Raw genomic sequence first — 24,019 nt, forward strand, 5'->3', positions numbered from 1 at the left:
GAAATAATAAGGCAAGATGGTATTAATATAGAAAAATACAGAATGGGTATACGGTAATCCAACGTGTAGCACAAAGCAGCGACACTAGATAAAATCCAAACGCCAGCTGCAATGATGTATGTGCGTTCCAAAGTTACAATTTGTCTGTATCTCAGCCCCAACAGGAGGGCGAGAAGTCTATCCACGCTTATGGCCGTCATCGTCGTCAAAGACACTCCACATAATGTATAGCCTGTGAGGAAGGAGGCTTCAAATGCATATCGACAAAGATTCCATTGTTCGTGAGTCACAGAAAGCCAAAAACTAGCAACGACAACTAGGCTGGGTAACAAGACCAACCAAGAGATCAGTTGTTGCTAGATAACGATACAAGAGTTTGGACGGCGGATGAAGGGAAGATTCTTTGTGAAGGGCAACAAGAATAAGAGAATTGCCAAGAAATGCTGTGATGGAGAGGAGAATGTTGACTGTCAAGAAAGAATTTCAAGAAATTCTTGTTGAAGCCCACCAACCAGAGAGGGGGAACAATACAGTTCTTGAAATGTCTTGGTCTGTGTTCCACCCCAGTAAAATTTGCCGTCGACAACATTCTGTATTCCTCTCTCTTTTTCCTTTTTTGAGAAATATTCGATCTAAACAGCTACACAACGACGACGATCACTAAAAAAAGAGCTCCCTACGTACTGAGTCATATAACTTCCCCATCATTGCTTATTCGTTTGAAAAATGTCAGAGAAATTGTCGCTTTAACTTGTCAGGTACACCCCGTATAAAATTGGAAAAGGAAGCAAATACATAAAAACACCTGTAACATAATTACCGTTTTCTCTGTACGACCTTAAATCCCTCTTAAGTTAGCCTACGGGCCCATTATCGACGTTTCAGTGAGAGTTACTTCGCTCGTGAATGATAAGCTTGAGGCCTTGAGCAACACGACTCGTGGACAAAAGAGCGACGCAAAACTAATAACAAGGACCTGCTCGCAAGCTGACCTAGTTTCATTGATGGGGTGTCAATCAAATGTCCATATCATTTGTGTAAAGTTGAGGCTTGAAGCATTATCAGCCTAAGCAAGCTAAAAATAAAGAAGATTCAAGTGTTGTAGAGTGTTTTCAAGGATTGATATTTCAAGTATTTTTAGGTTTGCCTTTTGTTTTATTAAGTCTCGCCTTTTCGCCCCTACGTGCTATTTTGATGAATCTATAGTTTTGATCATTTATTTTTAGTGTGTGCTTGAACTTGGCTTGGCACTTACCGTGCTAGACATTTTAATCTCTTGTTATGGTTGAGGATAACTAGTTTACTAGGTGGTCATGTTTGAGTTGGTAAAACTGACCTTGAGTCTTACCCACACTGAACATCCTGTTTTGGAAATTCCCACGGTTAGCTAACCCAAACATGTCTGTGATTTCTGTATTGGAGCACTCCTTGCTGAAAGTAGTAGAAAATAAGCAGTGGAACAAGAGAGAGAAAATTAGCTGTAGTAAAAGCAGCAGTTTAGGAGAATAAAGAAGAAAATTTCAGAGTCTCAGTACCTCTTGTTAATTCGCCAAGCGAGTGGTAAAACCCTCACAACACAAGTTAAGGATTTCCAACCCATGTCAATCAGTCAAGGAAATTCGAATGCATATAACGAATTGAAATTGATGTATAGCCATACATGCAAACTTACTTTTAGATATTCGAATTCAACAGTGTAATTAGTAACATTTTGTGGCTCTTTTAACTCCGTTTCGTCCCCGACAAAACTAGAACAAAACAAAAGAAGAGCTAAAATATGACACGAAGATACAATTTTCTGCCGCTTTCGTTTGCATTCTCTATTTGTTCTCCTCCTTTCGCCAACAAATTAATATTCTTAGTGATTGTCCTGGATATTACTAAGCCAAGGTTTACCTATTATATCGTAGTTATACAATTTCTTCGCTTCCAACGTCTTTTTCGCGAAAAGACAAGTAAATTATTTTGGTATCAAACAAGCTTTGACGTATAAGGCAGGTCACTGAATTCTTCATGTCGTAATTCTCTCAAGCGATTATATTAGCAATTGTCCTCTGATAATGAAGTTTTTATTATAATGCTAAAGTTAACTTGATAATCCATTGATCGAGAAGTAAAATGAACGAATTGGGATAAATTTGATCGAAAAAACAAAGTTTGTGTTGTTAACTTGCTTGCTGCCAATTTTGGTGACCGAGAGATCAAGGCTTTTAGAGAAAATGGTGAAAGAAACAAAGGTATCAAAAACTGTGTTCAGCCACCTTAATCTAGGAATGAGTTAGTATCAAGAGTCAAACACATGGACAAATGTGATAGTATTGTTATTCTACAACTTATTAAAAGCTCAGTCTTCTTATGTAGAAATTCATGCAGAGCTGAGTAAGGAGGATTAATGAATATCATCAGTGTGGGGAAAAAAAAGAAAAATCCGGTGAAAAGAACTCTAAGAACCAGTAACTTCAATTTTATTCCATATGTTAATTTACACATTGCTAGCATTAGTCAAGCAATATTATACATCTCTAAAATTCATAAGCATTATGCACTATGTACAGACTTCCAATTTAATGATAAGTTTCTAATTTCTTCCTATATATCCAACATACAACATATCTGACGAGAGTTCTCTCTGGGTGGTACTGATCGTGACGTTTTTACAAAGCTATGAAAACTGTCCATTAGAGTGTACCCTAACAAACCTGGGATCTAACTCTAAAACCATGGACAGCAAAGCGCTACTCTGATTGTCTGTTTCACTACTTGTCTCACTTCACTTATCTTCCAGCAGTAAATAAACGGGTTTAACGTCGAGTTAAAGTAAAGCAAGACACCTGCTACTCCCATTATGCCTACTGAGTCTAATGAATACGTTTTACCGTCACCGATTACTACTGCCACTATGATTAAGTATGGTGCGTAGCAAACTACTAGTGCTAACTGCACCAACAGTGAACTGTACACTGCCTTTTTGTATAGCGCCATGTTCAGTGCATTTGGTTGGCTCGGCTGTTGTGGGCCATGATCTTGTTCTTGAGCCTGATGATGACTGAGACCCCGAAAAATGTTTAAATACGAGAGGAATGAAATAACAAGACAAGATGGTATAGTTATATAGCCAAACCAAATGGTTATTCGGTAATCTAATATGGAGCATAAAGCAGCGACGCTAGAAACAATCCAAAAGGTAGCTAAGATGATGTATGTGCGCTTCAAAGTTACAATTTGTCTGTATCTCAGCCCCAACAACAGGGCGAGAAGTCTGTCCACGCTTATGGCCGTTATCGTCAACAACGACACTCCACATAATGCTGCGGTTGTGAGGGAGGCGGCGTCATGTGCGTATCGACAAAGATTCCATTGTTCGTGGACCACGGAAATCCAAGTCGCAACAACGAGAGGCTGGGTAACAAGACCAACCAACAGATCAGTTGTTGCCAGACAACGATACAAGAGTTTAGACGGCGGATGAAGGGAAGATTCTTTGTGAAGGGCAACAAGGATAAGGGAATTGCCAAGAAATGCTGAGATGGAGAGGAGAATGTGAACTGCTGCGAAAAAAACTGATTCTTTCTTAGGCCCACTAACCAATAAAAGGGAGCATCGCAGTTCTCCAAATGTTTTGGTCAGTGTTCCACCTCTTGTGAAATTCGTTGGGGACATTGCTCTGTGTTCGATTCGTTTTTTCTGGCAAGTTATCTATGATTGCAACGAGAAATGAGGTCCAAACAGCACACGCCTACCAACGATCACTGAAACCCTACTTCCTAAACAATGTCCACAATTAAAATCCTCACCTGCGTTTAAGCATTTAACATGCGTCAGAAAATTCTCTGTTGTGTTAAATAATGCCCGGAACATGCGAGGTACCTCATTTGAGAAAAAATACTAAAATATGGAGACATCTGTTATTAACCTCCACGGACAGGATGCTAATCAAATGTTCATATTATTTTTTCGGAATTGAAATTTTAATCATTATCAGCCTCGGCAAGTTTGACAGATAACTTAAACTAGCGATTTTTTCGCGGTTTTATAATAAATTGAGTTTCACGAATGGATCAAAATGTTTTAATTCAAATTGTGGTCGTAGCTGCGAATTTAATTAAAATATTCGAATTTACCCGTGTAGTTAATTGCGCTTTGCAGCTTTTCAGTCATCTTTACCTATCCGACCAGTACCTTAGACGAAATTGCCACAAAAGCAAAATATTACGCCAGCAAACCATTTTCTACAATTATTTTGTCATTCTTTGTTTATCCTCCTCCTTTTGCCAGTGAACTCATAGTGATTATCCCTGATAATGACAAGCCTAAGGTAGCCAACTAGACCCTAGATCAAATTTGTTTTCTCAGTTCCAATGTCTTGAACACAATATATAAGACCAAGAAAATACTTTCGTATCAGGTAAACTTCCATGCAAAAGGAAATTTACTGAACTTTTCTTCCTTTGATTGCCTTCAGCGATAAATGATTCTCGCTGGGTAATGCTGACAGTTATTTCCCAATATGGAGGTAAACATGACAATTAATTGATAGAGATGGAAAATAAAGGGATGCGTTTTCCAATCGTATCGCTGACTCAATGAACAATTTTTTTTTACTAGTTTATTATCATTTTTTTTTTTGTCTTTCGAGCTCGATTGTAAAATTGGCATTTAAAATGTCTTTGGAAACTGTGTACCGTGTTAAAAAAGTTACTTTTTTCATACCCTAAATGGTATGAATTAGCAATAAAAGGCAAGCCAGATATAGAGACATCTATCGTATCATATTTAGAAGAGCCACAAACCATCTCTCTTAATTTGATAGGGTGCTTTTGAAATGTCCATATCATCTGCATGAACTTTAAACTTGACTGATCATTATCAACCTCGGTAAAATAAAAATAAAGAAAAATAAAAGCTGACGATTTCACTTGGTCTGAGAAAAAAACTGGAAACTCGAAAGCATCACACTATTGAAATTGTAATCAGAGATGCCAGCTTATATTTAAAATACTTCATTTCAATTTCTAGTGAACACAGTTTTGCACATTTTCCCATACATTTCCTTCTAATTTTCAAGTGTGGATACGCTATTGTCCTAGAACCGGTACGTTCTAACTACTGTCTCGTCGCTAAGAGTTTGGACGGCTAATGGAGGGAAGATACCTTGTGAACGGCAACAATGATAAGAGAATTTCCAAGAAATGCTGTTGGGAAGAGGAGAATGTTAACTGCTGTGATAAAAACTGATTCTTGTTTAAGTCCAGCTTCTAAAGGGGGGGGGGGGGGGCAGCATAGGAGTTCTTGTGTTGTTTTCGTCTACTTTCCACCTCTAGTGAAATTTGTTGTCAACATTATCTGTTTTCTTTTTCTTGTCGTGTATTTGTGATTGCAAGGAGAAATATTTGTGTAAACTGCAGACACCAAGCCGCGATCGCTTAAACCTCACTTCTTTAAATTTAGCCACATAAAGACCACTTCACCAGCCTTTATTCATGCAAAATGTGTTCGGAAATTTTCTTTCAAAAACTGATAATTTTTTTTCCGGAACCCATCAGGTGCCTCACGTATGAAATAGCAATAAAAGGAGATTATAGACACCTGCTTCAGTTTTTACAATGCACTGAACAGATAATAATAATAATAATAATAATAATAATAATAATAATAACCTTTATTTTAAGAGGATGACACCAATTACTTTTGAAAGTATTCTCCCTAGAGTCTTTCTTTACCTGGATCATTTCATCCGGATAATTTGAAGCGAATATTTTGGTATGAAGCAAGTTTTCTTTTATGTGGCAAGAGATTGAAGTCTTGTTGCGATTCTCTTGAGCGATTGACAATTCTCTTTTCGTAGTAAAAGTTGTTATCCAATATTGAATTAAACATGGTAGTTTATTGATGGAGATGGAAATAAAGGGATGTGTGGTCATAACCTATCAAGACTCGATAAACAATTTTTTTCATTCTAGTTTTTTTAATTTTATCATCACTTGTGAATAAAAGTTGCGCACTAATCCGCCTATTACCAACTCTTACCAGTCTTTCAAGCTCGACTGTAAAATTACCGCATGCTTCATATCGCACACAGACCAATGAATAATTCTTGTAAACTCAAAATTTAGGAGACATCAGTCATGACAGACCCGACCTCGTTTTGAGTCTAGGCTTTATCGAATACCAATTTATTCATTTTGTACTCGTTCTATAGTTACTTTTCTTTCAAGCCTATAATTTTTTTTTTACTTTAAATCTGTTATTATGTTAATCGACGGGGAACTAGCTGATGGACAAACCAAACGAGTGCGTGAATCTGTTGCTTAAAAGGTGCAGTATATCATGCAATTCTTCAATACGGTTTAGGAGTTTATCCAGGAAATTTTTACTTCTTTTAAATTCTCTTTGATTATTCCGAATAGCAACTGCAGCTGAACTTCTAAACAGTTACGAGTGGGCCGCGACCAGCTTTTTCTTTTCAATTAGTAGAGTTTAGCTAAAAATAATTATCGTTGGCAAAAACGAAGACATCGGCTATATTTCTGTTTGACAATACCATAAGGGAACTCTTTCTTGTCACCCTTTATAAGAGATGAATTACGTGGTACATTAGGATAAATTGTCATTTAAGGACCGATTATCAAGTGGAGATGTTCTTCCTTTATTGCATTCAATACTAAACTAAAGATCTGTGTGAAGTTCAGACTTGACACATAATCAGCCTCAGCGAACTGAAAATAAAAAGTTCAAGCTGGGTACTTTACTTGGTCAAAGCAAGAGATCGTCTGAGGAAACATTAATTTCGTGACAATCTCCGAATGCATCAAATAACTGAAATTCAAATTTTTGTCACAGATGTCAACTTTGAATTAAATTTGCAATAAACAAAGTTTTGGAGCCTATTTTTCTCCGTTTTGTATCCCCTGACTAAAATCTTAAACAAAACCGCGACAGGATGTTAACCTACCAAACCATATACTTTTTGCAATTTTACAATCTTGGTTAGAATATTCAAAATGAACGTCGTTTATAATATTTTAATGGTGCATTTCTCTAAATTCTCCTTTGATCACGACGGTTTGAATTACGAATTGTTAAAGCGCCACACGATTATTGAATTTCATTTACCCCAAGACGACGAGAGTAAATATTAACCAGTGCGTTGAGCAATAAAGCGTCAAAATCAAGCAATTTCCCTAGGGAAGCAAACAAAGGTGGAAATTGTTTAACCTAAGATAAAAATATATCGAGAACTCTCCGCTGTAACTACTCTTTAAAGTTTAACCCAATTCCGTTACATTTTGTTAAAGGAATTAAACATGAGAGTAAAATGCATATAACTCTGTTTTCATGACAAAGTTAGAATTCGAATAGGATTAGAATTAATCGAACATGATCTAATGATAAAAATAAGTGAAAGAAGTTTTACACTACGTTTCGATGACACCATGTCATCATTTTCAAGTGAGAAGAGAATAACATTTGACAACTTAATATATACCGCGCAAGGCGATAAAACGTAAAATATGCGTGTAAAAAGTGACAAATTTAAATAAAATTAAATAAATAGTTTTGCGCGTATGGAGTCTGATTGTGTGTTCAAGCATGGCCTTTTCTTTGTTATGAATAACATTTCATAAATCAGACAGTCCAGTTTTCCCTTACACTTTGCTGAAGTTCTTATTTCTTGCTTATCCAAGGACAGATCTTACGAACGTTCTCAAAGAAAAATCGTGACTTAATGACTCAGCTTTGAAATTTAAAATAATATAAGTATCAATTTGATGAGGATCTAGCTCCATGGACAGCAAAGTGCTTTTCTGATGGTTTGCTTTACTGCTTGTCTTACTTCACCAATCTTCCAGCAGTAAAGAAAACGGGTTTAACGTCGAGTTAAAGTAAACTAAGACAGCTGCTACTTCCCTTAATACTACTAAGTGTGATGAATATGTTTTACTGTCAGCGATTACAATTGTTACTATGAAGAATGATGCATAACAAACTACTAACGCTAACTGCACCCACAGTGCACTGTTCACAGCCTTTTTGTACCGCGCCACGTTCGGTGCATTTGGTTGGCCCGGCTGTTGTTGGAGATGATCTTGTACTTGAGCCTGATGATGACTCAGAACCCGAAAAATTTTCGTACACGAGGCGACTGAAATAACAAGGCAAGATGGTGTAATTATACTATCATATAAAATGAGTATACGGTAATCTAATATGTAGCGTAAAGCAGCAACACTAGATAAAATCCAAAAGGTAGCTACAGTGATGTATGTGCGCTTCAAAGTTGCAATTTGTCTGTATCTTAACCCCAACATCAGTGCGAGAAGTCTGTCCACGCTTATGGCCGTCATCGTCAGCAGTGACACTCCACATAATGCAATGTCTGTAAGGAAAGCGGCGACAAATACGTATCGACAAAGATTCCATTGCTCGTCAGCCACGGACATCCAATAAGTAGCACTGAGAGGCTGGCAAACAAGACCAACCAACAGATCAGTTGTTGCCAAACAGCGATACAAGAGTTTGGACGGAGGATGCAGGGAAGATTCTATGTGAAGGGCAACGAGGATAAGAGAATTGCCAAGAAATGCTGTGATGGAGAGGAGAATGTAGATTGGTAGAAAAGAAATTTTAAATTTTTGCGGAAGCCCACCAACCAGAGGGGGGGAACAGTACAGATCTTGAAATATCTTGGTCTGTGTTCCACCTCCAGTGAAAAATTTGTTGTCGACATTATTCTGTATTAGTTTCCTTTTTTCTTAGATTGAAGTTATCTGTGATTGCAACGAGAAATATTTCATCTAAACAGCTTCACAACGACGACGATCATTAAAACCTTACTTCCCACTTAATGATCATATAGAGACTTCCTCATCATTGTTTAATCGTTTGGAAAACTTCAGAGAAATCGTCACTTTAATTTGCCAAATATATAAAAACACCTGTAACATTAATATTGTTTTCTCTGTGAGATAAACAATCCCTCCTTACTTAGCCGACGGAAAGGCACTCATTATAAACGCTTCAGTATGAGTTTTTTGTACCTTGCTGGCGAATAAGTTTGAGGCCTCGAGCAACACAACTGGTGAGCGAAGGAGCAACTTCCCGCAGTGCTGTTAACGAGGACCCAGCTCGCAAGCTGACCTTGCTCCATCGATAGAGTGTCAATCAAATGTCCATGTCATTTATGTAAAGTTAATTTTTGGCTCATTATCAACCTCAGTAACATTAAAATATAGAGGGTCTAAGCTAGGGATATCAAACCCATGTCAATCAATCAAAGAATTCGAATAAATATATAGATTAAAATTGATGTATGGCCACTGATGCAACCTTATTTTAAAATATTCGAATTCAACCGCGTGATTAGCAACATTTTGGGGCTCTTTTACCTCCGTTTCTTCTCCAAGAGTAGAACAAAATAAGAGAAGAGCAAAATATTAGGGGAAAAAGCAGTTTACTGTCGTTTCTCTTACATTCTTAATTTGTTCTCCTCCTCTCACCAACAAATTCTAAGTAAATGTTACGTTATCAGACAAGCTTTTATTTTCCCGGCAGGTGACTTAATTCTTTATGTTCTAAGTCCCTCGAGCGATTAGCAATTGTCCTCCGATGATGAAAACTTTATGACAGTGCTGAAGGGAACATGATATTCTATCGATCGAGAAGGAAAATGAAGGAGGGGATAAGTTTATCATTTATAAAACTATGATGGCTCTTGGTTACGTCTTTGGCAACTCTTGCGCACCTTTCTCTTTCTCCAGACTTCCTGCGTGCTTTATATTTTAATGAACACATACTGACCTAGCCACGATACACTCGGCTTTGTTTTGAGTACGAGGTTTTATCAAGTACCAAATAATTAATTTCATCTTTGTTACATACAAACTACTTTTCTTTCGACTCTACATTCATTTCAACTTTTTATCATATAAGGGGCAAAATTACTGAATTGTGATTGGTCAAGACAGATGGGATTTTTTCTTAATTTTTGTAATTGCCCCGGGCAAAATTACTTGAAAATGACTGGCTGAAAATCGCTTAGCAACGGCTGCCAAGGTAAAGAAATTTCTGTTTGTTTTGTAACAATGGCGTCCCGTTTTGCGCGAGATCAGTAAGAAAACATTTTGCCCCTTATATTATATCCAAGTAATCACATGGTTCCTCGTAAAATTAAGGATTAATATCACTTGTGTTTTCGGAAGTTGCAGAAATTACCCGAGTCGCGCAGTGACTCGGGCAATTTCAGCAACTTCCGAAAACACAAGTGATATTAATCCTTAATTTTACTCGGCCCCAGACGATTACCTATACTAATCTATTCTTTTATTCACCAACGCGGAAATAGCGGAGAGACAAACCCAACGAGTGCGTATCAAACTTTTGCTTAGGATTTTGGCCCGACAGTAAGTCAAGCTTCCGCTCCTTATCTGTCCTTATCTATTGTTCGAAGGATAGGGTTTCTATTATTCGCAAGACAAAGGTTAGTAAGCACCGGCGCGCAGCCAGCTCACCGAGCGCGAAATTCAAATATCTTCGGAAGTGACTAGTGTTACAAACACAGCCTTTTTTGGGGAGGGTGTGGTAATGATTGTTGCAGCCCAGACACATCTAAAGGGAGTGGGGTGGGGAAGTTTGTGACAAGAAGAGCGAGGTCTGGACGATAAGTAAGGCAGAACTTACGCTTTAATAAAACTCATTTGTGAAAAAGAGTGAATTGATGTATTCATGACAAAGTTTGGTAGCATGCGCTTCAAAGTTACAATTTGTCTGTATCTTAGCCACAACATCAGGGAGAGAAGTCTGTCCACGTAAATGGGTATTATCGTCATCAAAGACACTCCACATATTTGATGGGCTGTGATGTAGGCTGATTCAAATGCGTATCGACAGAGATTCCATTGTTCTTGGACCTTGAACATCCAAGAAGTTGCACGGAAAGTCTGGGCCACAAGACCAACCAACAGATCAGTTGTTGCCAGACAACGATACAAGAGTTTGGACGGTGGATGTAAGGAAGACTCTTTGTGAAGGGCAACGAGGATAAGAGAATAGTCAATAAATGCTGTGATGGAGAGGAGAATGTGGACTGCGAAGAAAGGAATTGATTCTTAATGAAGCCCTCCAAGCAAATAAGAGGAGGAGGGCAGTTGCTTACGATATATCCTATAGCATATCGTCAACTATCAAACTCTTTGCAAATGACACGAAAGTGTACAGAGAGATCACTGACAGCATAAGTGATACTCAAGCCCTTCAAACCGACATTGATCACTTAGCAAACTGGGAAACTTTATAACAGTTGAGATTTAACCCGGAGAAGTGCGAAACAATGCGCATTACCCATAACCGCGACAGCTCGTTTCCTTCGTATATTATGGGAGTTGCAATCAAACCAGTAAAGCATGTGAAAGACCTAGAAGTTCTGAATTCCTATGACCTGTCGTGAAGTGTTCAAGTTGATGGTGCTGTGAGCAAGGCTAATAAAATCTTAGGCATTGTTTACAGAACGCTTGGATCTACAAACCAAGAGGTATTTTCTATTCTGTATATTACTTTAGTCCACTCACTAGGACTGTTGCCTTGTCGTGGCTGAGTGGCTTGTGCGTCCCAGTGACTCCAGGAGCTATGCCGACGGGGGTGTTTACACCCCTGACAGGGCCTCCCAAGCCAGACAGGTCAAGGAGTAGGGTGCAGACTAAAGACAGTCCCACAGCCCTCCAGACCTGGGGATTAGGCTTATGTGTCCCTGTCTGAGAAAGTGTTCCAGGAGCCAAAAGTGGTGGTCAACCGATTTGGCTAAAACTTGGCACAAAAGTTGAGTGTGATAAGATATTTCACAAGCCACTTTGGCTCACTTCTCTGATTCTTCGTTCTGCAGTTTTAGGGGGGGTCCCATTAGTGGCCTATGGAGCACTAAAAGTTCATCCTCCTAAGTGACACTTTGAAAGTGCTATAAAACTCTATTGGTAAATTGTGCCTCCAAATGAATTTGACCATGGACCTTACTATGGTGGAGCTTTTACTTCATAAATGTAACTTTGTTTTCAAGCAATTAGACAGAGAGGGGCCTGGGGCTAAAGTTAAGTCAAAGTTGAGGTCAAAATCACTACCCAAAATTGCCACTTTTCAAAAAACCATAACATTCACCTGCCTTCTTGCATAACTTTCATACCAAATCCAGTATGTACTTTAGTTTATCAAAATCAGTTGAGAAAAACTGGGCTTATTAAGGTCTGTTAAGTTTTTAGCACAAACTCTCCATGCCCCTCTAAGGCCAAGCAAAATGGAATTTTGAGCATAATTCATGCTATAAACAGACCAAAGTCTTGACATATAGCCTTTATTTTGTATTTGGTGAGTGGAAATGAAATATTTAAGCCAAATAAATGTCATTATCCTGAAATACCTCGACTCATAGCTTATAATTACTCTAAGAAGGCCTCTGATTAGCACTGCAAACACCCAGTGGTTTAGCAAAATAAAGGTAATTTTTTTCCCATGAAAACCTTGTTCCAATCATAGATTACAAATGATGATGTTTTGATTCAGATATGGCGATATTTCTAAAGATGATTGAATTTTCTCTGATCTATGTTTGTGAGGCCATATATCCATACATATTATACTCCAAGCGTGCAAAGTCTCCATATTTTGTCAGGCCGTTTTTTAAATTGAAAATAAGGTGACCTTAACCCGGCCGGCCTTAACCATTAAGCTCAGAATAAAACGATCGTTAAAAGATGATCTACGCCTGACCTTTGAATAGTCTGTGAATAGCTCTTGCAAATACCCATCACTTATAGCGAGCATGACCATAAGCTTACGTTCCGCAGTGAGCACTGTCCAGGTGACTTGTGATCCATCAGAGATCTTTGGTACTTTAGAACTGAATAAATGGAACCATCCCAAAAAGATGGAATCCACAGTCAGAAGAGCTGGATGACAAAAATTAATGTTGCTGTTTAAATGAAGTATTCCACACGAGACATGGGATGATGCCAATAGGGCCCGCCATTTTGGACGTGAGAGTGTTAAGACTGGATCGAGTTTCCATCCCCCTCACTATTCAAGTGTAAATGTTTGTGTCCTTATTAAGTATTGAAAGTATAGCAATAAGAAGTTTCAGGATTAAATGATCAATGCGGTGCCGCGTCATGGGCTCCGCTGCCCGAAACAGAAATGACTCCTGTGTTGTCTTGCGATAATGACATGACTATTTGATTAAAACACAAGTACAAGGGTTCAGCTGAGTCCGGGGCGGGAGGAAGATCGGGTGATACGAAAGTTTCAAGTACAGATAATTAAAAATATACGAAAGGGCTCATACACGCGCATAAATGTAGCGAATGGCTTTTCTAGTGCCACTCTCGCTAAGAGCGGTCCTCTCAACTTCCCGTCAAAAAAAAATTTTCCTTAATTTTGTTCCAATGAAAAGGGTTTAGGACACATGTTTCAAAATAGTTCGATGGTTTTCCAATTTTCTTTTGTTTGAAGATTTCAACTTTCGCGAACTCTCTGCCAAGGGAAGATTAACTAAGGTGTTGCAAAAGCAAAAACTCAGTCAACTACAGTCATTGTGCGAGATTTTTCGACGTTGAAAAAATAGGTAGTGCTAATCGTAAGGCATCGTATTGTGAACCTTTTCTACAGTAAGCAAATTTCTGTGATTACTGCAAGTGATAATCAACAGACCCGCGTTACTCAAACCTCAGTGAAGGTTACGTGACTCCTTGACTTGGTCCAGTCCTCTCACTCTCACGTCCAATATGGTGGGTCGGTCGATACAACAATCGCATCTTGAGGTGTGGCAGGGCCTGTTTCATATGAACTGCAACAGAAAATATTTGTTATCCAGCTCTCCTAACTATGGATTTCTTATTTACTTCCGGATGATTTGATTTATTCAGCTCTAACGTAGTAGGGAAATGGGATGGATATCAGCCTCCGGCGGGTCACCTGGACGATACTCACTACAACCATCCTGCTCTGTTTCTGATGTCATCATGCGTATTTACAAGAGCTAGCAAGGTTATCGAAAGTTTAACCAAAGATCTTCTGTTAAAGGTCGTTTTCATTAAGCTCTCTTAATATTGCATCAAAAAATGGGCCTGACAAATATAGAGACTTGGCATGCTTTTGAGTATACAGTAAAAACCCGCAAGTAAGAACCTAAAAGTTAAGAACCTGTTAGCCGAAAATTTTCCATTTATACCCCCTATAAACAAGAACCTATTTAGCCTAAGAAAATTTAAATAGGTTCTTATATTTTAAAATCATATAGTACATTACAGGTACACTGATATTATTTACCGTAATCATAATCGAAGAAAAACCAGATTGCCATTGCTGTAAAACATGATTTTCTTAAGAAAAATAAGTGCAAAATATGTAGTTACAAAATATAGGATAATTACCAACTTGTTATGCAGGTGTGTTTCTCTCCAAGAATAAGAACCTGTTTTAAGAAACTAAATAGCCTAAAATTTTGTTAAGTACCATTTATATAAGAACCTGTTTAGGCTAAGTCCTAAAAATTTAGGTTGTTACTTGCGGGTTTTTTACTGTAGTATGTAGGGAGATATGACCTGAAAAATATGAATCAAAGGAAATTCAAGCATCTTTAACAAATATTGCCATATCTAGGTCAGAACATCATCATTTGTGCTCTATGATGGGTACTAGGTTTTCAAAGAAAAAAAAATTACCTTTATTTTGCTAAACCGCTGGGTGTTTGCAGTGCTAATCACAGGCCTTCTTAGAGTAATAGTAAGTTATGAGACGAGGTATTTCTAGATAATGACATTGATTTGGCTTTAATGTTTCACTTTCACTCACCAAATACAAAATAAAGGCTTTATGTCGAGACTTTGGTCGGTTTATAGCATGATTTACGCTTGGCCTTAGAGGGGCATGAAGAGTTTGTGCCAAAAACTTAACAAACCTAATAAGCCAAATTTTTCTCAACTGATTTTGATAAATGGGTCACTAAAGTACATACTGGATTTGGTATGAAAGCTATGCAAGAAAGCAGGTGAATGTTATGGTTCTTTGAAAAATGGCAGTTTTGGGTGGTGATTTTGACCTAAAATTTGACCTAACTTTAGCCCCAGGCCCCTCTCTGTCTAATTGCTTAAAAACAAAGTTACATTTATGAAGTAAAAGCTCCATTATAGTAGAGTCCATGGTCAAATTCATTTGGCAGCAAAATTTACCAATGGAGTTTTATAGCACTTTCAAGTGCCCCTTAGATGGATGAAATTTTGGTGCTCCATAGGCCACGAATGGAACCCCCCGGAAACTCCAGAACGAACAGTCAGAGAAGTGAGCCAAAGTGGCTTGTGAAATATCTTATCACACTCAACTTTTGTGCCAAGTTTTAGCCAAATCGGTTGAGCACCACTTTTGGCTCTTGGAACACTTTCTCAGACAGGAACACTAAAGGCTAACAACCTTATCCTGTAAAAGAACGTGTTACGGAAACAGCAACGAAGACAACCAATATCCTGCAAGCAGACCTTCCAAGGTCTTCGAACCGTATGACTGCCAGTGGTGAAAGCCAGAAAGAAACTACTGGCATGAAGTTGGAAGTGAAGAGTGCAAAAATCATGACCAGGATTGGTTTTTGGAATGTACTTATTATGTGCGTAACTGGGAAGCTTGCACAAGCTACAACAGAAATGAGATGGTATAACTTGCATTTATTGGGCGTAAGTGAAAGCTGATGGATTGGGACAGGGAGATTAAAGACGGTGTCATGCGAGACAGTATTGTGTTCTGGGCGGGACGATGAGCTACATCGTGAAGGTGTGGAAATTATTCTGAAGAAAGGAGCAGATAGATCGGTATTGGAATGGAAACCTATTAATAGTCGTCTCATAAAGGCCAAGCTGAGAGGAAACCAAAACAACTTGACCCTGATTCAGTGTTACGCTCCGACCAATGATAGTGAAGATGATCTGAAAGACAATTTCTATCTCAGGCTCCAGGCAGAGATTGAGCAGGTCCCAATGCAAGATCTTATCATCATCATGGGGGATCTAAATGTCAAAGTTGGTGCCGATAACTCAGCCAGGCACAGAGTGATAGGAAGACACGAGAGTGGTATCATCAATGAAAATGGAAAACGGCTTGTTGAGTTTTGCACAACTAATAATTTGGTGATAGGGGGCAGCCTTTTTTCACACCGAGAGATCCATAAAAGCACATGATGCTCCCCGAATGGCAGGGATAGAAATCAAATTGACCATCTGCTGATCAATGGAAATTCAATTTATTTTAATTTAATAATAAGTTCTTATACAGCGCATTAAAATTGAACTCTATCCGCTTTACAATTACCATTTAATAAAAATCCTATACATGCAATTATCGCTACTCTATCTAAACTAACGAAGTATTATGTGTTATACATATATTTGACAACGTACGATATAAAAAAATCTGGTGGCTTAATTTTTGAAAAGATAATTTTTCAAGAAGCGTTTAAAGGAGTCAACAGATTCAGCGTTTTTTATGCATTCAGGTAGTTGATTCCACAAATACGGAGCAGCGTAGGAGAATGCTCTTTGCCCATACGTTTTACTTCGAATTGTTGGGACCTCAAGTAGATTCATATTTGATGAACAGAGTCTTCGTGCTGGAATATATCGACTAAGAAGTTCAACAAGATAGATTGGAGCCATGTCACTTAGTGCTTTGTATGTTATCAACAGTATCTTGAATTGAATTCGTTTTGTGACCGGGAGGCAATGAAGTTTCATATGGAAAATGGCGGAGATCCCTTCCGGATGTCAAGGTGAGGAGAGGATCTGACATTGAAAGTGACCATCATCTCGTAACAGCCTACCTTAAACTGAAATTAAAGACTGCAGGGCGTCTAACCAAGGGACGCAGCCGTTTCGATGTGAGCCAACTGAAACACCCAAATGTGCGAAAATTTTTTATCCTGGAGGTGCATAACAGATTCGAGGCTCCTGTGGAATTAGGCGGAAGAGAGGATATTAACGATAAAGGGGTGAATAAGAACTGGGAGAAAATTGTTACTGCTTACAATGATAGCAGCAAGGCATGTCTAGGCTGCAGGCAGCGGAGGTCAAAGGAATGGATTTCATCTGATACCTGGAAAGCAATTGAAAGTAGACGAGGATTAAAGAAGCCCGTTGAAAGTTATAGATTCAAAATCCCAACGGCTTAAAGAAAGGCATCAAGAAATGTATCGGGCAGCGAACAAGGAGGTAAAAGGCCGAGCAAGAGCAGATAAACGAAAGTACATGGAGAACCTTGCATCCCAGGCGGAAGAGGCAGCTGCGCGCAATGAACAAGGAACAGCATAAAAGATCACCAAGATAATAACAAGTAAGTGCCACACAACCAACGTGCTTGTAAGGGATATGTACGGTATCCTATTAACATCAGAGGGAGAGCAACAACGGCGATGGATGGAGCACTTTAGAGAGCTTTTAAACAGACCACCACCAACAGTAATGCTAAACATCCAAGAAGCCGCAACTGACCTTGACATCAACACAGACGTTCCAACTAGGAGGGAAATCATCCAAGCCATTAATTCCCTGTAGAATGGAAAAGCTCCTGGCCATGATAATCTAAATGCCGAGCTGTCTAAAGCAGCCCCTGAGCTTGCGGCAACCATTCTGACCCCTTGTTTAAAAAGATCTGGGAACAGGAAGAAATTCCGACAGACTGGAGCAGAGGAGTGATAATCAGGATACCAAAGAAAGGGTCTCAAGGTGATTGTAACAACTGGCGAGAAATTACCCTTTTGTCTGTGCCAAGTAAAATCTTTTGCAAGGTCATTATACTGCGCATTACTCAAGCTGTTGATGACATCCTACGGAACGAGCAATCTGGATTTCGCAAGGGGCGTGGATGTACGGATTTTATTTTCACACTGCGGAACATACTTGAGCAATGTACTGAGTGGAAGAGGGAGTTGTATGTAAATTTCATCGACTATCAGAAAGCGTTTGACAGCATTCGTAGGGACAGTCTTTGGTAGATTCTGAGAGCATATGGCATTCCACAAAGCATTGGTAATATCATCAAATGCTTTTACTCAAATTTCACATGTTGCATCAGTCAGGGGGATCTAAGTTTTGAAGTTAAAACCGGTCTACGGCAGGGATGTGTCATGTCGTCCATGCTATTCAATATTTCTGAAGAGTGGTTCCTTTGTCGAACAATGGAAGATCAGCGAAGAGGCATGAGATGGACCCCTGTTACTACGCTCGAAGACCTCGACTTCGCAGACGATTTAGCCCTATTGTCTCACACTCGACAGCACATTCAGGGGAAGACAGACCGGCTCAGCATGTTCAGCAGCCAGGTCGGCTTGAGAATTAGCTTGAAGAAGACGGAGGCCATGTGCGTTAATGCCCCTTCCCCAACAAAGATCTGGGTAAGAGGACAGGACATTCCAAACGCCAACAGGTTTACATACCTTGGAAGTGTGCTCTGCCAAGATGGAGGTACCACTCTAGATATACAAAGCAGATTGAACAAAGCAAGGTATGCCTTTGTGAATAAAGGCTGATAGTTTCTGAAGAAACTGTTTGGGGCTGCGTCGGTGGGGGTAACGAAATAATTTAAATATATCAACAAAGTTGAATTGGTAAATTGGCCACCGTTACGATTATAAGACTATTATAAGGTATCAACGAACGCTTTTCATTCCACTAATTTATTCGTGTTTTTCTCGTTGCCATGTTCCCACCAATCACGTAGCTCCTTTTTCTGCCTTTAAAAGCACACACAACCCACAATTCCCCTATTCGCTCCGACGAAGGACTAACGCCCGAAACGTCAGCTTTTGTAACCGTAACGGTGGCCAATTTACCATTTCAACTTTGTTGATATATTCAAATTATGCCTTTATGAGCTTAAGATCAGTGTGGAGGTCAGCAAACTACAGCAGAAAGGCGAAGCTTAGAATCTATCAGAGCTGCATATTGTCAACTCTCCTTCACAGCATGAAAATCAAGATTTATGAAGACTTAAATGTTGCGTAAACCTGCGTAAAGTGTTTTACGAAGCCTTACGTTAACTTTACGTACTTCGGAAGGGTAAGTAAAGGAAGCTTCACGCGAAGGGAGCGTAAAGCCAGCGTAAACGTTGCGTATAGTTTGTGAGTCGACTTTACGGTTATTTATACCTAGTGTAAATGAAACGTAAAGTTTTTTATTGTTTAGCACATAAAATGGCATAATTCAGTGAGATGTAGGAGTTTTAATAGTTAAGCACAAATAATTATTTGTACGAGCACAATGATGAAACATCATGATCACCAAAACAGTCTAAGCCTAGTTTGAGTTAAAAGCTTGCAACAATTTTCATTTTGAAAAATATGGTCTGAACTGGGACTTTGTCATTGGTAAACATAATAACTGAATTGTATTCTAGTTGGGCGAAGCTCAGCAAATAAATCAATTTGCCTATTTCTCAGATTATGTCTTGTCGCTGGTTCTACAACGTTTTTGTCGTTCCCTTTTGCTTTGATAGGAATGATTTTACCTGTGAAAACCAGCCAGGGAAGTTAAATAATAACCTGAAATTTTAATACTTCTAAACACTTTGTAGTTATTCTGGACACTTCTCAGTAAGAAGGAACTCTACTGTGCACAGATAAATCCCTTGATGACACATAACACAGGACTCAAATTGGTACTGTAAAATTCCAAATGTTTATTCCATTCAAAGTTTGGTGAAATACATTTTAGATAAAAGCACCTAATAAGAGCTTAATGATACAAAAATGCAGCTTTACGAAAGCGTAAATATGGCGTAAATTTGCTTAAAGTTGTATGACCAACTTTATGCTGGTATTTAAAGTTGTTTAAAGGCGAATAAAGTTCAATTTACACGGTCGGTACGTAAAGTTGACTTAAAGCTAGCGTGAAGGTGTTGAATTAGCTTTACGCTTGTTTACCTCGCCGCTTTAAGTGCTCTTAAAGATCAACTTTATACTACCCGCGTAAAGGCACATTAAAGGTCGGTATGTAACTATATTATTGTATGTCAATAACATTCAATTCCATCACTAAAACTCGATGAAGACTATGCAATCGATTCGTACAAAAGCTTGCGTATGCAAATATAGACCCTGCCCGCTATGCCATGCTAATGAGCCACAACAAGGGCGAAACAGCTGTCCATGGCTGCCACTCTACGGGTGATATGGTTGTGCGCATGCGTACAATATTAGCCGTACCAGGAGATTGTAATATAAGTGTGCTTTAGTGCTGTCATTAGTGTTGTTTACTATTTTTTGAGCACAGAGGTTACAAATGATCTTCTCTCCATACGCACGCCGTGGGAGAACGGTTTTATAGTTCTTAACAGCCACCACATGTTTAATGTAGAGCTGGCGAATATATCGGGTGCTTACCTCTTTCACGCCATTTCTTTGAACTTTGAACTCAATCTTAAAGCGCAAACGAGAGTTAGCTGGCTACGCTGTGCTGAATTGCCTTTCATAGGACGAAGGGATCATTCACGCCTAATGGTATATGTGTGATTTGACAGTGCTTCAATATACCGCCAACTTAATGCAAAATATAGTGCCCTATAAAGAAGCGTAAATTTACATTTACAGAACCATTAAACTGCCTTCACGCTGTTGCTTAAAAGCGGCTTTACGCCACAATTCCGCCAACTTTACGTGAAGCGTTTTAGTGTTCATTTACGCCATTGATTAAAGGTAGCGTAAAGGTTAACTTTACGGTTCGTTTACGTGAGCGTTAAGTCGCGTAAATGCAAACTTACGCTGCATTTAAGTCGCGTTTAAGACGTAAATTTGTGTTTTCGTGCTGTGGCTTTAAGGCTCGGAATGCTGGCGAATGACAGAACAAGACCTCTCAAGACTAGCATCCTTCCACACAGCTAGTCTCAGGAAGATTCTGAGAATCTTCTGGCCTCGGAAAATATCAAACGACCAGCTACTGAGAAAAACCAAGCAGGAGCATATTCGTACACTTGTCCCCGGGGAAAGATGGAGGTGGATTAGACGTGTGATGCGGAAGCCCAGTCACGAAATAGCCAGAATTGCAATGTACTGGACACCTGAAGGCAAACAAAGCAGAGGGCGCCCGAAAACAACTTGGCGCAGGACTGTAGAGAAGGGACTAAGGGAGCTCCATTAAAGGTGGAGCACCATTGAAAAACTGGCTAAAGATAGGCAGGGATGGAGGATTTCGTTGCTGCCCCATGTGCCACAAAGGCATGATGGGCAGTAAGTAAAGTAAATAAGTATATTACTTTAGTAAGACCTATTCTTGAATACACAGCCCCAATGTGGCGTCCATACTTGTAAAACACATACTGACAATTGAAAAGGTCCAAAGGAGGGCATCTTGTCTTGCGCTTGGACCATGAAATGCCTGGACAAATGAAATATGAGGAACGCATCAAATTTTTGAACTGGCCCACTTTAGAGAAGCGGAGACTCTTCATTTCACTTATAGAATGTTAAAAAATTATTTTTCGCCTAAATTACCCGAAGTTCGGGGATTTTTTCGAACTCACTCGAGAAAAAAGGGACACGAGCCAACCACTTTTTTAAATTGGGTGTGAAAAATAAATATTAATTTTTTTTCGCACAGTGAAAGAATAGAATAATTTACCGCAGTATTTGGTTGAACCCAAATCTTTTAATCTGTTTAAAGCGAGGTTAAAGTATTTTTAAATATGTGAATATGTAAAAAGCGATAGGCAATAATCAATGTTAAACTATTTTTTTATGTTTTACTTATTAATTCTTTCTTGGAAATGTTATAGGCTGAACCTCGTGATTCCTTTTCGTGATGTAATTTAATTACTTTTATTTTCTTTTTCCAGGAAAAGTAACGCATTACAGACACGTTTGTTGTATCTCGATCGCTCAGTGAAGCGTTGAGGAGATTAACACAATAATAGGCAAACTAAAAAAATTCGCGGTAAAAATGGACAAAACCGGATAATGTGTTGAGAAGTAAGACAACGAATCGAAAGACAGCTTCGAAAATTATGATTCGAGGTGATTGTAAATGTTTTTATAACATAACCAAAGTAAAGCGCGCGCTCTGATTGGTCAATTTAGCGTCCCCCATTTGCCCATGGGTGTACGCTGCTAATGTGAGCAAAGGTAAAGACTATTTTTCCGCAAGCGCTTGTTTTTTTTTGGTCACGTAAGATTTGTTGAATAAAAGGGAACTTTTTAGCTACAATGTATCAATGTTATGTTATACATACCTGAGATTACTAAGAAAGCAGCAAAGAGAACCTATTTCCTTGTTCAGCTAAAAAGAGCTCATGTTCCACCAAAAGACCTTTGTCTCTTTTACACGGCATGTGTACGATCCCTAATCAATTATGTAGCACAAGTTTTTCATTACTTTCTCCCAGAATACCTCCACCAAGAACTAGAACGTATTCAGGAAAGATCCATGAGAATCATTTGTCCTGGTATGTAATACGAACAGGCCTTAGCTATTATGAATCTTCCAACTGTGAAAGACCATCATGAAAATATGTGTACAGCAACATTTCGCAACATAATGAACAATCCTCAGCACAAATTAAGCAAACTTTTACCACCCCGCTATGTAAGCTCTCATAGGTTAAGGCACTAGCGTACCTTTGCTTTGCCACTTTTCAAGACAGACTTAAAAACAGTTTTTTTATTGCTTCGGCCAGAATAGTCAACAGCCTCAAATAATGTACAAGTTCCCCCATACGACGAACTACGTATTTATTTAATAATAAGATGAATACATGTACATAGTAGTTTTTATTTAAATATCTGTGAATACGCAATTCAGTTCATGCTGCGAAGTATTTACCAATAAAGTATCTATCTATCTATATAAAACAAATGGTAAACACCACAGCATACACTACTGAGTTATCGATGCACGCGGGAGGTTTGCTGAACACTCAACAAGCTAGATTCCCTCTCGGCTATCGCCTTCAGCGACTCTTACGCTTCTTTCGTGCTTAGCAACCTCCCGCGTGCATCCATAACTCAATAGTGTAAGCTGTGGTGTTTACCATTTGTTAATTGTACTTGGCAAAAATAGAGGGAAAACTCGTTTTTAGCCAAAGTATGACAAATTTTGGTTTGACGGCGAATTCTAGATCTTAGTTCGAATCTGGACACCAGTACCAGTCGCTTTTACCAAGTACTACAGGCTACGCACTTAGTCTCGATCGATCTGAAAGAGAAGAACTCTGTTACAACTGATGATGGTAAATTTTATTTCAGATCCTTTGCCAAACCCAGTTGACATGTGCAGGTGAAAAATCATCTTCACATATTTATAAGTATCACGGATATTTTTCTACTAACCAAAAAAAATTGAAGATTAAAACTAGACCAGCTCGTTTGGATATATGGCGCCAACATTAAGCGCTTTTCACCGATTAGCGAGAAATAAAAAATTTGACATGTTTTAATCGTAACAAACAAATACATCGAAATTTCTTAAAAGAAGAATAAATATGACAGTAAAATACATGCATATATTTCTTCGATTATGATTAGATGTAATTATGATAAAGTTTGAATTAGTAGCACGAAAAACATTTTTAAGAAATATAGCTCGTGTTTCCATTGCTTTTCTTTCCGCAGATTACCTACGAACTTCGAGCAAAAATTTCTTTGAGCTGTCTCGTCCCATCTTATAACAAAGATAAGTATTCTCTGAAAATAAACGCGACTTTATGGTCACCTTTGAAAGTCTTCAATACAAGTATAACTCATGAGGGATCTAACTCCAGGGACAGCAAAGTGCTTGTCTGAATGTCTGCTTCACTGCTTGTCTTACTTTACTAATCTTCCAGCAGTAAAGAGATGGATTTATCGTCGAGTTAAAACAAATTAAGACACTTGCTACTTCCCTTATGACTACGAAGTTTGACGGAAACGTTTCAGTGCTCAGGTTAGTGATTACAGCTGCCACTATGAAATATGGGGAATAGCAAACTACCAATGCTAACTGCACCCACAGTGCACTGTACACTGCCTCTTTGT

The 24,019-nt window shown here is 38.7% G+C and overlaps 2 protein-coding genes across 2 annotated transcripts; one reads left to right on the forward strand and one right to left on the reverse strand.

Moving 5' to 3' along the window:
• Window positions 1-2,444: 2,444 nt before the first annotated feature.
• Window positions 2,445-3,925, reverse strand: LOC148721011 (melanocyte-stimulating hormone receptor-like). The gene has a single exon (XM_088739518.1). The coding sequence runs from the start codon at window positions 3,658-3,660 to the stop codon at window positions 2,713-2,715; it is 948 nt and encodes a 315-aa protein (XP_088595644.1). The 5' UTR covers window positions 3,661-3,925; the 3' UTR covers window positions 2,445-2,712.
• Window positions 3,926-18,145: 14,220 nt separating this feature from the next.
• Window positions 18,146-21,904, forward strand: LOC148721012 (uncharacterized). The gene is made up of 2 exons (XM_088737730.1): window positions 18,146-18,522; window positions 21,847-21,904. Exons 1-2 carry the CDS (start codon window positions 18,146-18,148, stop codon window positions 21,902-21,904), a joined length of 435 nt encoding a protein of 144 aa, XP_088593856.1.
• Window positions 21,905-24,019: the final 2,115 nt, after the last annotated feature.

The sequence above is a fragment of the Stylophora pistillata genome, chromosome 11 (genome assembly GCF_964205215.1).
Source record: "Stylophora pistillata chromosome 11, jaStyPist1.2, whole genome shotgun sequence".
Taxonomy (NCBI): Eukaryota; Metazoa; Cnidaria; class Anthozoa; order Scleractinia; family Pocilloporidae; genus Stylophora; species Stylophora pistillata.